The sequence below is a fragment of the Pongo pygmaeus genome, chromosome 13 (assembly GCF_028885625.2).
Source record: "Pongo pygmaeus isolate AG05252 chromosome 13, NHGRI_mPonPyg2-v2.0_pri, whole genome shotgun sequence".
NCBI lineage: Eukaryota > Metazoa > Chordata > Mammalia > Primates > Hominidae > Pongo > Pongo pygmaeus.
This window is the reverse complement of record NC_072386.2, coordinates 72,888,621-72,902,792: the sequence shown is the minus strand read 5'-3', so window position 1 is coordinate 72,902,792 and position 14,172 is coordinate 72,888,621. Positions and strand designations below refer to the sequence as shown.

At 39.7% G+C, this 14,172-nt stretch overlaps 1 protein-coding gene across 4 annotated transcripts in view; it reads left to right on the top strand.

Annotated features, from left to right (window-relative positions):
• Window positions 1-5,614, top strand: part of FRMD3 (FERM domain containing 3) — a 308,453-nt gene extending 302,839 nt beyond the window's left edge. For 3 of the 4 annotated variants that reach the window (XM_063649630.1, XM_054501636.2, XM_054501638.2), the window contains exon 14: window positions 110-4,358. In XM_063649630.1, coding sequence (XP_063505700.1) covers window positions 110-708 — 599 coding nt within the window. In that variant the 3' untranslated portion in view covers window positions 709-4,358. Of the gene's footprint in view, window positions 1-109; window positions 4,359-5,390 lie in introns of those variants that run through there. The other variant, XM_054501637.2, reaches the window with a different exon arrangement.
• Window positions 5,615-14,172: the final 8,558 nt, after the last annotated feature.

The following is a 14,172-nucleotide window of genomic DNA, read 5'->3' as shown; positions in this document are numbered from 1 at the left end:
TCACAGATTGCTTGAATCCCATTAGTTTTTTGTTTTTCTGTTTCTTCCTGCAGATTTTTGTGGGAAAATCTGAAATTTTAAATTTAGAAAAAAAAATGTCTCTTTACAGGTGTTCCATTGCCTAAAGAGGAGAACATTTCTGCTCCCTTGATCTCCAGCTCCCCAGTGAAGGCAGCCCAGGAGTATGAAGATCCCCCTAGTGAAGAGGAAGATAAAATAAAAGAAGAACCTTTAACCATCTCTGAACTAGTGTACAACCCAAGTGCCAGCCTGCTCCCTACCCCTGTGGACGACGATGAGATTGACATGCTCTTTGACTGTCCTTCCAGGCTTGAGTTGGAAAGAGAAGACACAGATTCATTTGAGGATCTGGAAGCAGATGAAAACGCCTTTTTGATTGCTGAAGAAGAGGAGCTGAAGGAGGCTCGCCGTGCTTTGTCGTGGAGCTATGACATTCTGACTGGCCATATTCGGGTGAACCCACTGGTCAAGAGTTTTTCCAGGCTCCTTGTGGTGGGCCTCGGACTGCTGCTCTTTGTATTTCCCCTGCTCCTCCTCCTTTTGGAGTCAGGTATTGATCTCTCCTTCTTATGCGAAATCCGCCAGACACCAGAGTTTGAGCAGTTTCACTATGAATACTACTGTCCCCTCAAGGAGTGGGTCGCTGGGAAAGTCCACCTCATCCTCTACATGCTGGGTTGCTCATGAAGTTAATCTCTCACATGACTAAGGGCTATATTCAATGCTAATGATTTTTTTTTTTTTCAGCAAATGCCTGGTTCTGAAGGGTCACGGGGCTGTCAACAGGTGTTCCTTACTCATAATTGATTATTCAAACCTTTAAGTTAGCTTTCCATAATTCACTGCACTTAAATGAGTTTAAATCAAATACAGTTATTTTAGTTACAGGTTAGGAAGATGGTCTTTAAATAACCAAAAATATGTTTATTTTTTATTATAGTGTAGACATACCCTTCATCTATTATATCCTAATACATGATACATTGGACTGAATTCCCATTTCTAATAGTTGGCACCATTATAAGCTATAAGGTTCAGAATCAGATTTTAGTAAAGACTCAAGAGAAAGTTGTTGAATATAATCCTTAGTGAAAACAGTGTCCTCTAACCAATGCCTATACAACTAAATTTATGCTGGGTTTTTGGTTCTGTTTTTTTAAAAATATTTTTATGTGTTCAAACTATTTTGGTAAATTTTTAGCAAAAAAAAAAAAAGAAGCCTCCTGGAGTTATTTACATGTACAGATTGTAAGACTAATGCACAAAAGGTATATCAGAATTTTTTTAATGTTTTGGCGCTACTTTGTTTTTAAAAATATTTTTGGCTGAACAATACCATAATTTGTTATGATCTGCATAGGAGATAGAAAATGGGTAGAAAGACACTATAGTAAGTAAGCTGCTAAAACAGAGGATGGAACTGGAGGATGTAGAAACTGAGAGCATCAAGTGGACTCAGGGTGGTCCATTTTTCAAAGTATTGGGACAAGAGGACTTGTTATTTTCATTTGTATTCTGTCCGTATATTTTGGCTGGAGAAGCAGATGTTTTAAAAAGAAAGTGAGAGTTTAAAGGAAAAAAGGTAACAGATGTGCTAGTCAGTTGCATATCAGTGTACATTAACCCAAGAGTGAAGGCAGATAGGAACTGGAGAAATGGAAAGTGGCAAAAATGAGTTCTGGTGAGGCTGGCAGGCAAATGGTGGCAGGCGAATGGTCTATTTTATGAAAGTGATCGTGATGCCAGCGTTCAATGATGTGAAGAGCAGTGCACTTGCTGTCTGAGTTAACATGAACATGTTTAAGTGGATCTAAATAAAAGTGGAGAAACTTTAAGGTAAATATTTTGATCCCTCATGCCATTTTTTGTGATTCTGTAGAAGAAACTTCACAAGTGTGTTTGTATGTGAGTGTGCATGTGTGTGTGTGTGTGGGAGAGAGAGAGAGAGAATATGAATGGCTTTTTGATACATGTCCGTGATCATGTTTTGTGGTGGTCATTGATACTCCTTTCCTTTCCCAGTTGTTTTAAAATTTGACTTCCATAGAGAAACTGGAGAGGCCTCATGAGATGACATACCAGTTCAGCCTGGGTAAAGTAGTGACATGACCCTAACCAGACAGTAGAGGGGACCAGTGCTCTAGTACCTTCCTTGATACCATTAAATCCATGATGGAAAGGATTTAATCCAACAATTTAATGGTATCAAGGAAGGTACCAGAGCATTGTACCATCAGCAATGTACTGATGCCTTCCCATGCAGACTACCTGCTGATACTGTGTTATGTGGGAGAAAGATAAGAGCCTAGAGCTTATGCCATGGAGCATAGAGCTTCTCCCTGGATTGAAAACATTCCACTGCCTTAATATACAAAGATACAGGGCCCACTTGGAATCGCTCTCTCTAGCTAATGACATTCCAACCCTATCATTAGCATGATTTCTAAAGTGGGCATTCCATTTCCACTCACTCAGTGGAGCTCTGAGTGCTTCACTGGACATTTAATTTTGGAAATAAGTTTTGAAACTCAGTTCGTGAAGCCTGCAGTTGAGCAAATGACAATATATATTTGCCATTAAGTTTGAGGGGTTTCCTTTTCTATATGCTTTCAGTGATTTATTTTGCTTTTTAAATAAAGATTGTTTACTACCTGAAATTTGATACTGATTTAGAAATATATTTTCTGTGATTGGAATCCTCAACAATTTATTTTGGAAGCTTGCAGATGGCTAGCTTTGAAATTGAAATTTGTGTTTTTCTCCTTCTTTTCTCATACGACTTCTAAGTCATCCTTTCTGACATAAGGCAACTTCAGTGTAGTCTGCACAAAATTAGTCCTCTTCTGATCATGCGTCATATAATTTTCTCTAAAGTTCTGACTATGACAAATCATCTGGCCCTCAGTCTTTCAAAATAATATTATATAATATTTTTTAAATTATGGAAATAATATATTTTCCATTGTAAAATACTTAAAAAATATGATAGTATAAATATCACATGTAATCCAACCATGCAGATTTATCTTAAGGAGTAATAAATATATTATTTTAACATTTCCAGCTAACATCTCTTTTCTCTTAGGTGGAAACTTCATTGTTGAATAGAAATGTTTTTAAGTGAAGAAGTTGACAGAATAGGGTCTGCTGAATTTAAACAGCCATCAAAAGTTAAACTGGAATCTTGAAATGCCATTTGCTCAGCATAGAATCAGAGCCTTTTAGAAACATCCATTTAAGTTTTGTTAGAAGATAGTCACCAGTTGCCTGAATCGAATGAGGAAAAGACTGCTTCCAGAGATGGACAGTATATTATAGAGTGAGATACAGAGTTTAAAGCAAGTGTGTGAGTATATGTATATTCCATATTATTGGTATATGTGTGTTTATATATAAATCTGTATATATGTGTGTCTTTGAATAGGCACAACATATATGCCCCTCATGCATAATTGTGCTTATTTTGCCCTAATTGAGGAATTTGAGACATATTATTGGTTCTTCTCCCTCTCAGATACTATGGTGGGTAAAACCCACAGCCTGAAAGGGTTAAATTTTCCATAAATGCCACTGTGTGTACATTTGTGGATATAAATAAATGTATATAATACACACACACTTATATGGCAAATACATATACACACACAATATTGCCTTTAGTGCTAATGCAAGTTGGATCATGAAAACAATGTAGGTAAAGTATGTATTTGTCTGTGCTTGAAAAATATTGTAAAATGTTATGTATTTGGAATATATTTTGTGGTTTGTCTAATATTTATAAACACAACTCGGGGTGAATTCACAATGAGTTTATTTCATTGAAATACTAGAGATATGGGGGCCATGTTACTGTGATTGGAGCCTTACCTTTGTATAGTGAAATTTGCATTTCTATGTCAACATCCAGATTGTTTTATATGTTAATATGGTGGCAGGAATCCCTAATAAAAATACTCTGGGGTAAAATTTTTTGCAATCATTCAGTTTTATTTACAGTAAAGTTGTATAGTCAGGTTGTTGGAAACTATAAAAGGATTCCCTCTAGGACCATGAAATGAGGTCAACATATAATGGTGATAGTATTAAAAAAAAAATCCCAGGTAATAGATTAGATTAACCCTTTGCAGAAGTCATCCAGGCCCAAAGCAGGAATACTAGCACTGAAAATGTGCTCAAACATAAAATAAACCTTGATCTAATTCATGATATTAAGTTAACCAGAGAAATAGAAAAGCACAGAAAAAATAGAAGAGGGGTATTCTGACTGACAGATAGGAGCATGGATTTCAGAGTGCTAGAAATTAATATGTTTTCATCACTGGCCAGAAAAGGGTGCCTTCCTGCATCAGAGAGAGCTGCATGAGACTCAACTCTGTGACACTTGCCATTAAACTTCTCTATCTGTTCATGCACCCTGGAAGAATCTCACGATTCCACTTCTTTTTTTTTTTTGAGATGGAGTTTTGCTCTTGTTGCCCAGGCTGGAGTGCAATGACGCGATCACGGCTCATCGCAACCTCCTCCTCCTGGGTTCAAGCAATTCTCCTGCCTCAGCTTCCTGAGTAGATGGAATTACAGGCATGCACCACCACATCCAGCTAATTTTTTGTATTTTCAATAGAGGTTGGGTTCCTCCGTGTTGGTCAGGCTGGTCATGATTCCACTTCTATCCTCCCCTCTGCCCAGCGTAGCCTTGACAGGTCTTCTGCTTAGGTTTGGCGCAAAGCTAACAACTCCATACCTGACAGTTAAACCAAAAGGTGTTACTTGGAATGAAACAAAAGGGATGGGGGAGTTCTCTTAATTGCAGGAATACAATAGAAGTCAAGCAGAATTGGCCCTTAGCTATGGTGGCCTCATGCCTTATTCAGCAGTCCTTAGAAGTATAGGCTCTAGACTACAGGCAAGAAAAGGAATTCAGTGATTAGCATTCAGATGTGAGGAAGCTTATGGACCTATAGTTCTGACTCCAGCATCTCAAGCCAGTGCCTTTGTTTGGGTTAGTGTCTGCTGACTCAAAAGGCTCACACAAAATGGCGCTTGGCCACTTACTCATTGAGCAGTTCATTGAACTCCTGACCCAGTGTCACTGCCTGGAGGAAACTCTTGCTTTATTCCTACATTTTCTCCTTAGCCAAATAGAGGAAGACTCTTCCACCAACATTCCCACCCTGGAGAAAAAGTACTGGGGAGAGTCTTCCACCCCTGGGGTGACTTCTGGGATGGTTGTGGTTGACGGGGCTTGAGTCCCTCTGGGCCATTCTCTACAGGGTGGAGACAATGTGCTGAAGGTCGCTGCTTACTTGTCCTCCTGCTTCTTTTCTCTCTCCCTCTCTCCTTTTCTCTTGGACCTGCATTTGGGCTTCCAGTCTCCATGCAGTAAACAGACCCAGCAGAACCTGCCCGTGGTGAGCTCAGCCAAGACTCGGCTCTCCATGTTCCAGCCTCCGTCTGTGACTGGGTGGGTAAGTTTGGTGGGCCCCACCCAGTGGGCTCGGCAGCCGTCACTTCAGAGAAGAAGAAAGGAACCTTGCTTAGGCCTCAGATCCCAGCTGTGCTCTTCAATCCATTAATAAAGCTGCTTTTAACCCTCTCCTGGCTATTGTATCTATTATCTACTGGGAACTGGGGTGGTGGCAGGGATGGCGGTGAATATTTTGGATCTCTGCAACCTCCAATGTTATAAGCAAGGTGAGAGTGGAGAAGCTTGCTCCTGGCTGAACCTCAGGCATCAGGGGATGGTCTGCCACTGACATCAGCCCTGAGAGTTCTTGCCAATGGGTGAGAGAGCTTATCCATTATTATTAGTAAAGAACAGAAGGTTGGTTGGAATCACACATCCCTATTCTTTACCTTTAGTTGATGCTTATTCTAAATTTCTCTCTGGAAAGGGAACTGAGGCCATTTTCACTGTTATAAAGGAAAACTCCTAGTAGGACAAAAGTATGCTTTCTTTGGGTACCAAGTAATGAAACATGGCTTGCAAATTCCAGCAGCTTCTCCAGAAAACACCCATTGCCTGATTCCTCTCACCCACAGACTTATGATTATGATCATTGTCTTTCCACAGAGACCACCCTTCAAGGGTGAGAACACACAAACTAACATTAGTTTCTACTTCCCTTGGCAGCTACATTCTTCATAAGTTAGAAAGTTAGTGTTCTGATTTAAGCATCCGTCTCTTGGAATTTCCTTGGTGTGAATCACCTCCCATCCTCTCCTCAATCAGCCTGAGTTTCCTAACACCCTGATTTTCTGGTCCTGCAAGGTTGTGAACCAGACCCTGAAGAGGGGTGGCCACACAAAGGCACTGCTCCCAGCTCATAGGGTTACCATATAATTTATCATTCAAACCTGAACTCTTTTGGGAGTAAAAGGGGATGTTTTTAATGATGATGTCACAGCAACAGGTGTTACTAGGACTGTTCCAGGCACTCGACCTGTAAGACTTTGCCTGATTAACTAAATGCCTTCTCTCAAAAACTCCTGCAGTATGTTTCTCTACAGTGTTGACAAAATAGGGAAGAACTGTTGCTCTATAGTTGTTCTACTTCCCATCAAGAGTCAGATTAAAATTCACCAAAATTCATTACATCGTGTTTTGATGTGAGTATAAATTACAGAGAAGATTATTTTATGTGACCTTCTGGCATTAATGCTACATACTCAATTTGTTTTTTTGTTGTTGTCGTTTGTTTGTTTTTTGAGACAGTGTCTCACTCTGTTCTCCAGGCTGGAGTGCATTGGTGTGATCTTGGCTCACTGCAACCTCTGCCTCCCAGGTTCAAGCGATTCTCATGCCTCAGCCTCCCCAGTAGCTAGGATTACAGGCGTGTGCCACCATGCCCAGCTAATTTTAGTATTTTTAGTAGATGGGGATTTCACCGTGCTGGCCAGGCTGGTCTCGAACTCCTGACCTCAAGTGAGCTGCCCACCCCGGCCTCTCAAAGTGCTGGGATTATAGGCATGAGTCCCCGTGCCCGGACTCAATTTGTTTACCATTAATAATACTTAATTTCTTGTTTAATGTGAGGTAGGAAGACAGAATAATCTCAATGCTGTTTTTACGTTCATGCTGCTCAATTTAACATTTATGATCTGCACATACAGAACACTAACGATCAGTTTAACTGTGAGCAACTGACTCACACTAAATACACTGAAGACTTAGTTTCACAGAAAGCCAACTTGATCATTTATAATAAGAAGTGTCAGTTTTCTGGGCATTTGTTTGAAGCCAAATGTTCCATACACACTCTTCCCAGAACATAAGCTGTAATGTGAACCAAACACTATCAATGAGTACAAGGAATCACACCTAAAAAGCTGCCTTTCAGAAAGTCTGCCCCAACAGGCCAGATGTTCCCACATCTCTGCCTGTCTCAAGAGGCCTGGAGATACACTGTACACATTTTACTCCAAATCCCCCACTTTTGCAAATTTCTTATGGCAGAGGCTGGCAGCTAATCGTCAAAATCATTTCCTCTTCTTCCTGCCATAAGATTAGACTACATTTCCTAGTTCTTCCCTACCCTATTTAGTTCAATGTGGCTATATCCCTGAGTCTTGGCCAATAGAATTTGAATAAGTAATCATATTGCTTCCAAGCCTTTGGCTAGTTGTCAGCCTCCATCTGTCACTAAATGTCAACACTTAAAGTGACCTTTAAGCTCCCAGTTGAGGATGTCAGAGCTGCCAGAAACTTAGAACCTTGAATGACTGTGGAGCAGAGCACTTAACTTGTCTTAGTCCATTTTGTGTTGCTATAACAGAATACCTGAGACTGGGTAATGTACAAAGAACAGAAATTCATTGGCTCGTGGTTCCGGAGGCTGAACTCAGAAAACTGAATCCAGAAACACGTGGGAAGGATTATATACCGCGATCAAGTGGGAAGATCAATATTGAGGGGACACATCTGTTGAGGGCCTTCTTGCTGCATCATAGCATGGTTGAAGGCATCACACAGATGAGAGACAGAGAAGGGAACAGGGCCAAAATCATCCTTTTATCAGGAAACCACTCCTTTGATAACAGCATGAATATATTCCTGAGAACAGAGCCCTCAGGACCAAATCACCTTTTAAAGGTCCCACCTCTCCATTTTGTTACATTGGGGATTAAGAGAATAGAAAAACAATAGGTAAAATCTATAAAACCAAAAGTTCGTTCTTTAAAATGAAAAATGTCAATAAAATGAACAAGCCTTTAGCTAGATTAACCAAGGTAAAAAGAGAGTATTACAATTACTAAAACCAGGAACGAAATAGAGGATGTCATTATGGACCTTCCAGAAATAAAAAGGAATACAACGAAACACTATGAAAAGTTGTGTATTAACAATTTATCTAACCTAGACAAAACAGAAAAACTTCTTGAGGGACACAAACTAAACTAACTTACAAAGAGATGGAAAATTGCAATAGATCTATAACAAGTAAAAGATTGAATTAGTAATAAAAAATTATGTCTTCAATGAAAAGTGCAGGTGATGATAGCTACACTGGTCAATTATACCACACTTTTAAAAAACAAACAGCACTTCACAAACTGCCAAAAAACAGAAGGGAGAGGGCAATTCCCCATGCTCTGAGGTCAGTATCATTCTGATGCCAAAACCAAAGATATTACAAGAAAACAAAAGTGCTGACAAATGTATCCAATGACTATAGATGAAAAAAATCCCTAACAAAAAAAAATTACAATTGAACTGAATCCAGCAACATATGGGAAGGATTATATACCTTGATCAAGTGGGATTTATCCCAGGAATGCAAGGTTGTTTAACACATGAAAGTCAATCAGTGAAATATACCATGTCAGTAGAATAAAGGACAGAAATTGCATGATCCTCTCAACAGATGCAGAGAATGCACTTGACAAAATCCAACACTCTTTCACAATTAAAAAAAAATAAGCAATGAATAGAAAAAAATATCCTCAATCTAGTAAAGACTCTGAAAACTCCACAGCTATCATACTTGAATTCAACTGAGGGGCGTAAGACAGAGTGCGAGACCGAGCAAGATTTAGAGCAGGAGTGACGGTTTATTTAAAAGCTTTACAGCAGGAATGACAGGAAGTAAAGTACACTTGGAAGAGGGCCAAGCAGGGGACTTGAGCGATCAAGTGCACTGTTTGACCTTTCGACTTGGGGTTTTATACATTGGCATGCTTCCAGGGTCTTGCATTACTTCTCCCCTGGGTCTTCCCTTGGGCAGAGCTATCTGCATGCACAGTGTGGCTGCATGTGCAGTATGTTTACTGAAATTGCACACATGCTCACTTGAGGCATTCCCTTACCAGTTTCTAGAGGAAGGTCATGTACCAGTTAAACTCCACCATTTTATCTCTTATTGTGCATGATTGAGCCCATTTGTCCAACTCCTGAGATCTTTTTGGGAAGCTGCTGATAGCCAGTTTCAGGTTTTTTCTCGCTATTGGGAGATTGTCTCTCCCTGGTGCTGGCTGTGACCGATTATTTTAGAAAGACAGTTAAGAACCGCCTGACCATCACCTGATGTTCGCCTGACATTCCTGGTGTTTCCTGCCCTGTTCATGTCTGACTAGCTACTGACTGTAACAAGACTTGTACATTGTGAACAGCAAAACTTCACTGAAAAAAAGAAGACCTAAACAAATGAAAAGACATCACACGTTCGTGGATGGAAAACTTAATATTGTTAAGATAGCAATACTCCCGAAATTGATTTTCAGATTCAAGGCAATCCCTAGCAGATGTCAGCTTCCTGTTTTGTAGAAATTGGCAAATTAGTCCTAAAATTTTATATGGAAATGTAAAAGGTCCAGACTAACCAAAATAATCTTGAAAAAGAACAAAGTTGAAGGACTCGCACTTCCCAATTTCAGAACCTAATGCAAAGCTGCAGTAATCATGACAGTGTGGTACCAACATCAGGATAAGCATATACATCCGTAAAATAGAACTGAGAGTCCAGAAACAAAACTATGCATTCGTGAACAATCGATTGTGAACAAGATGCCAAGACAATTCTAAGGGGAAAGAACAGTCTTTTCAACAACTGATATCTAAGAGCGAAATCATAAAATTGGACCAATTTCTCACACTGTATACACAAATTAGCACAAAATAAATCATAGACCTTGTGTTTAATAAAATTTACAAAACTTTTAGAAGAAACATAAGATCAGATCTTTGTAACCTTTGATTAGAGAGGATGGTTTCTAAGGACAGCAAAAGCACTAGAGACAAAATAAAAAACAGGTAAATTAGATAGTAATAGATAAATTTAAAAACTTTTGTGCTTTAAAAGACACCGTCAAGAAAAGTGCAAAGACAAAACACTGAAGGGATGAAAATATTTTTAAATCATACATCCGATAAGGAATTTGTACCCATAATATATAAAGAATACTTACCACTCAATAATAAAAAACATAACCAATTTTTAAAGTAGGAAATGTTATCACAATAGACATTTTGGTAAAGGAAATATGCAAATGGATAGTAAGCACACGAAAAGATGTCCAATATCATTAGTCATTAAAGAAATGCAAATCAGTGCCACAATGAGATTCCACTTTACACCCACAAGAATGGCTATAATAAAAAGACAGGCCACGAAGTGTTGGTGAGGATGTGGAGAAATTGAAACCCTCATATATTCCTGGTAAAAATGTAAAATTGTGCAGCTACTAGGCTGGGCGCGGTGGCTCACGCCTGTAATCCCAGCACTTTGGGAGGCCGAGGCGGGTGGATCACGAGGTCAGGAGATCGAGACCATCCTGGCTAACACGGTGAAACCCCGTCTCTACTAAAAATACAAAAAATTAGCCGGGCGCGGTGGCGGGCGCCTGTAGTCCCAGCTACTCGGGAGGCTGAGGCAGGAGAATGGCGTGAACCCGGGAGGCGGAGCTTGCAGTGAGCGGAGATGGCGCCACTGCACTCCAACCTGGGCGAAAGAGCGAGACTCCGTCTAAAAAAAAAAAAAAAAAAAATTGTGCAGCTACTTTGGAAAACAGTTTCGCAGTTCTTCAAAAAGTTAAGCATAAAGTTACCATACAAGCCAGCAATTCCACTCTTAGGTATATACTCAAGAGAACAGAAAACATATATCTACACAAAAAAATGGGTAATTTTCATAGCAGCACTTTGCATAATAGCACAGAAGTGGAAACAACCCATATGTCCATCGATTCATAAATTGCATAAACAAATGTGGTGTATCCATTCCATAAAAATGAATAAAGTATTGGTACATGCTACACCGTAGATGAACTTCAAAAACATTATGCTAAGTAAAAGAAGCCAAAAGCAAAAGGCCATCTATTGCATGATTTGATTTATATAAAATGTCCAGAGTAGGCAAATCTATAGAGACAGAAAGTAGATTAGTCATTTCCAAGGGTAGGGAGAATGAAGAATGACTGCTAATAGGTACAGAGTTTCTTTTTTGGGTGATAAAATTTTTTTTTGAATTATGTAGTTGTGATGGTCGCATGACTCTGTGAACAAAGACCAATGAATTTTATGCATTATTTATTGTATGTTAATTATAGCTCAACAAAGCTGTTAGCAAAAATTATTTTTGTTGTGGTTCACTATGTTATTTTTTAACATATTTTATGAGGAGTAAGAGTTGAGTAGCTTTGTTATAACCAAGAGCCTTTCCATTTCTATTTGTCAGCAAGTTTTGTCAGTACTTAATTCTATCAAAATGAAAAATAGATAATGCTGAACCCAGTTTCGTTTTAGTGATAAGTAATATTTGTCCATAAAGAGTAAATAATTTGATTTATACCATTGATGTTTACTTCTAATAAATTTTTATCTTTTGTTTAATAGTTACTTAAGCTATTATGAAGTAACTATTAATATTTTATTATGAACTATTAATAATATTTTAATAGATTCTACAAAAACTATTAAAAACAAAAATTTTAATTTTTTACACAAAATAATTTTGTGCATCATTATTAGTGCTTCTGTAAAAATGACAAAAGGCCAGAGTATAAAATTGCTGCCTAGGAGATACTGATATAAAGATAGAAGTAGCTGGCCTATCTGGAACAGAAAGTCGGTGTAATGTGACGGCTAAGAGCTCAGGCTCTCCAGCCAGATGGCCTTGGCTCTCTGGTCTCAGCTTTCCTGTTCTTCTTAGGTGTAACTTTAGGTAACTCATTTGATCTCTTGAATTCTTGGCATCCTCATCTTTAAAATTATGTTTAACTACAGCACTTATCTCAGAGCTGTTGTGGAATTTCCTGAGCTTTTGCTACCATGCATATCCTTACAGGGCTCATCTGGAAGGCCCATTTGAGTATAACAGGGATGCTTTCTGGAGATCAGGTTGCTCCCAGGTCAGCTGGCACTGGATTCCTGCTGCAGGGCTCCTCCTCTTAGCAACAGGCACATCTTTTACCCTGCAGAGATGGTCCAGAGTTGCACAGACTCAAAGCACAAATGTCCTGAGAGACAGTTACCTGGCAGTTAGTGTCACTGTGTGAAACTGAGTGAAAAGTACAAACAAAACAGATCAGAAGCTGGGCTACTGATCTCTCTCTCTCTCTCTCTCTCTCTCTATATATATATGTTTTACACCCAACGGGGAATATATATATTCCCCGTTGGGTGTAAAACATGTAACAGTGAATAAGCAGATAAAAATCCTAGGTATCATGGAGCTTAAATTCTAGTGGGAGGATACAGACAGTAACTAAATAAGAAATTCCTAAGAAAAGAATTACATAAAAAATACACAAGAAAGGTATCAGGTAGTGATAAAAGTGATAAATGCAAAAGAGAAATAATAAGTGAGGATGGGGGAGAGAAGTGCTGGGGCATGTGGTTGGGGAGGCCTCACTTTTTCAGTGAGCTAGAGACCATGATTCTAAGTAAAATAACTCAGAAACAGAAAATCAAATACTGTATGTTCTCATTTGTAAGTGGGAGCTAAACAATGGGTACACATGGACATAAAGTTGTAAACAATAGACACTGGGGATTCCAAAATGGGGGATGCCGGAAGTCAGGGGTGAGGGTTGAAAAATAACCTTGGGGGTGCAGGAGTTAACTGTGTGGGCATGTGGAGGATTGGCATCCAGGGTTGAGGGGGAGCATGATGGAATGCCTGAAGAACAGAAAGGGGCCATTGTGGACCGAACACACAGGAGAGCCCTCCTGGGCACAGAGTATGGAACAGCAGGAGGGAGCCCTAACAGAGGCAGAATGGACATCGGTAGTACTGGGGAAGCTGCAATAGCCAGATAGGCCTTCTGTGCACAGAGTATGGGTCAGTTAGGTAGTGGATTATGTGGGTCAGGGGGCAGAGAAGTCTTTGTGCCCTCCAGTTTTCAGATCTATCCACTGGGACGCTGCTGCAGACCTTACCTGCTCTGGCCTTTAAATTGAGCTGCAGAGGAGAGGGGGAGTGGGGGTGGCAGAGCTATCTGAAGGAGAGGAGGAAGCCCCAAGCTAGGGCAACAGGGGGGCAGGGACATTCCAGTGGCCGCCATGCTGCTGAGCATGTGGTCAGGATTGTTGGTAGAAGGCTAACCTGGGTCTCAGAGATTCAGTCAACTATGGGGCCTAGGAAAGATATTGTATAAAGGTGTCCCTGCCTTGAACAAGGAGGTTGGTAAACATATTCTTCAGTGGAGGAAGTGGTTTTAAGCAGAAGGAACTATAGGGAAGGTTTTGGAAAAGAGGATGTACCAAAGGAGGGAATTTAGGGGGATACAGAGCATAGTGAAATTTAGCTTCTGTCTTGCCAGTGTGAGTTGGTTCCCATGAGCTGGAGAAGTGATATAGAAGACCATAGAATAGAAAACATAGCCAAGGCCATCTTCAAATATTTTTCCCTATTGGCACTTTTTCGGAGGGTTCAATCAGCCCTGAAACTTCCTTCCTCTTCCATGGGATAGTTTCTCTGGGCTGTGCTAAGTCTTCCTGAAGTGGAATGTTCTTTGCCTTTCTGTTTTTCCCTCTTTCTATATATGTGTACACACACACACACACACACACACACACACAAAGGCCAGACATTTCTATCACTTATTCTCTAAAAGGCTCTGCCTTCTTTCCAATTAAAACAATTGATGATGAAAAGAATCCAAATCCATGGCAGTAAGCTTGATAAAGAATTGATAAAGGAAGTTACAAAGAGCAAA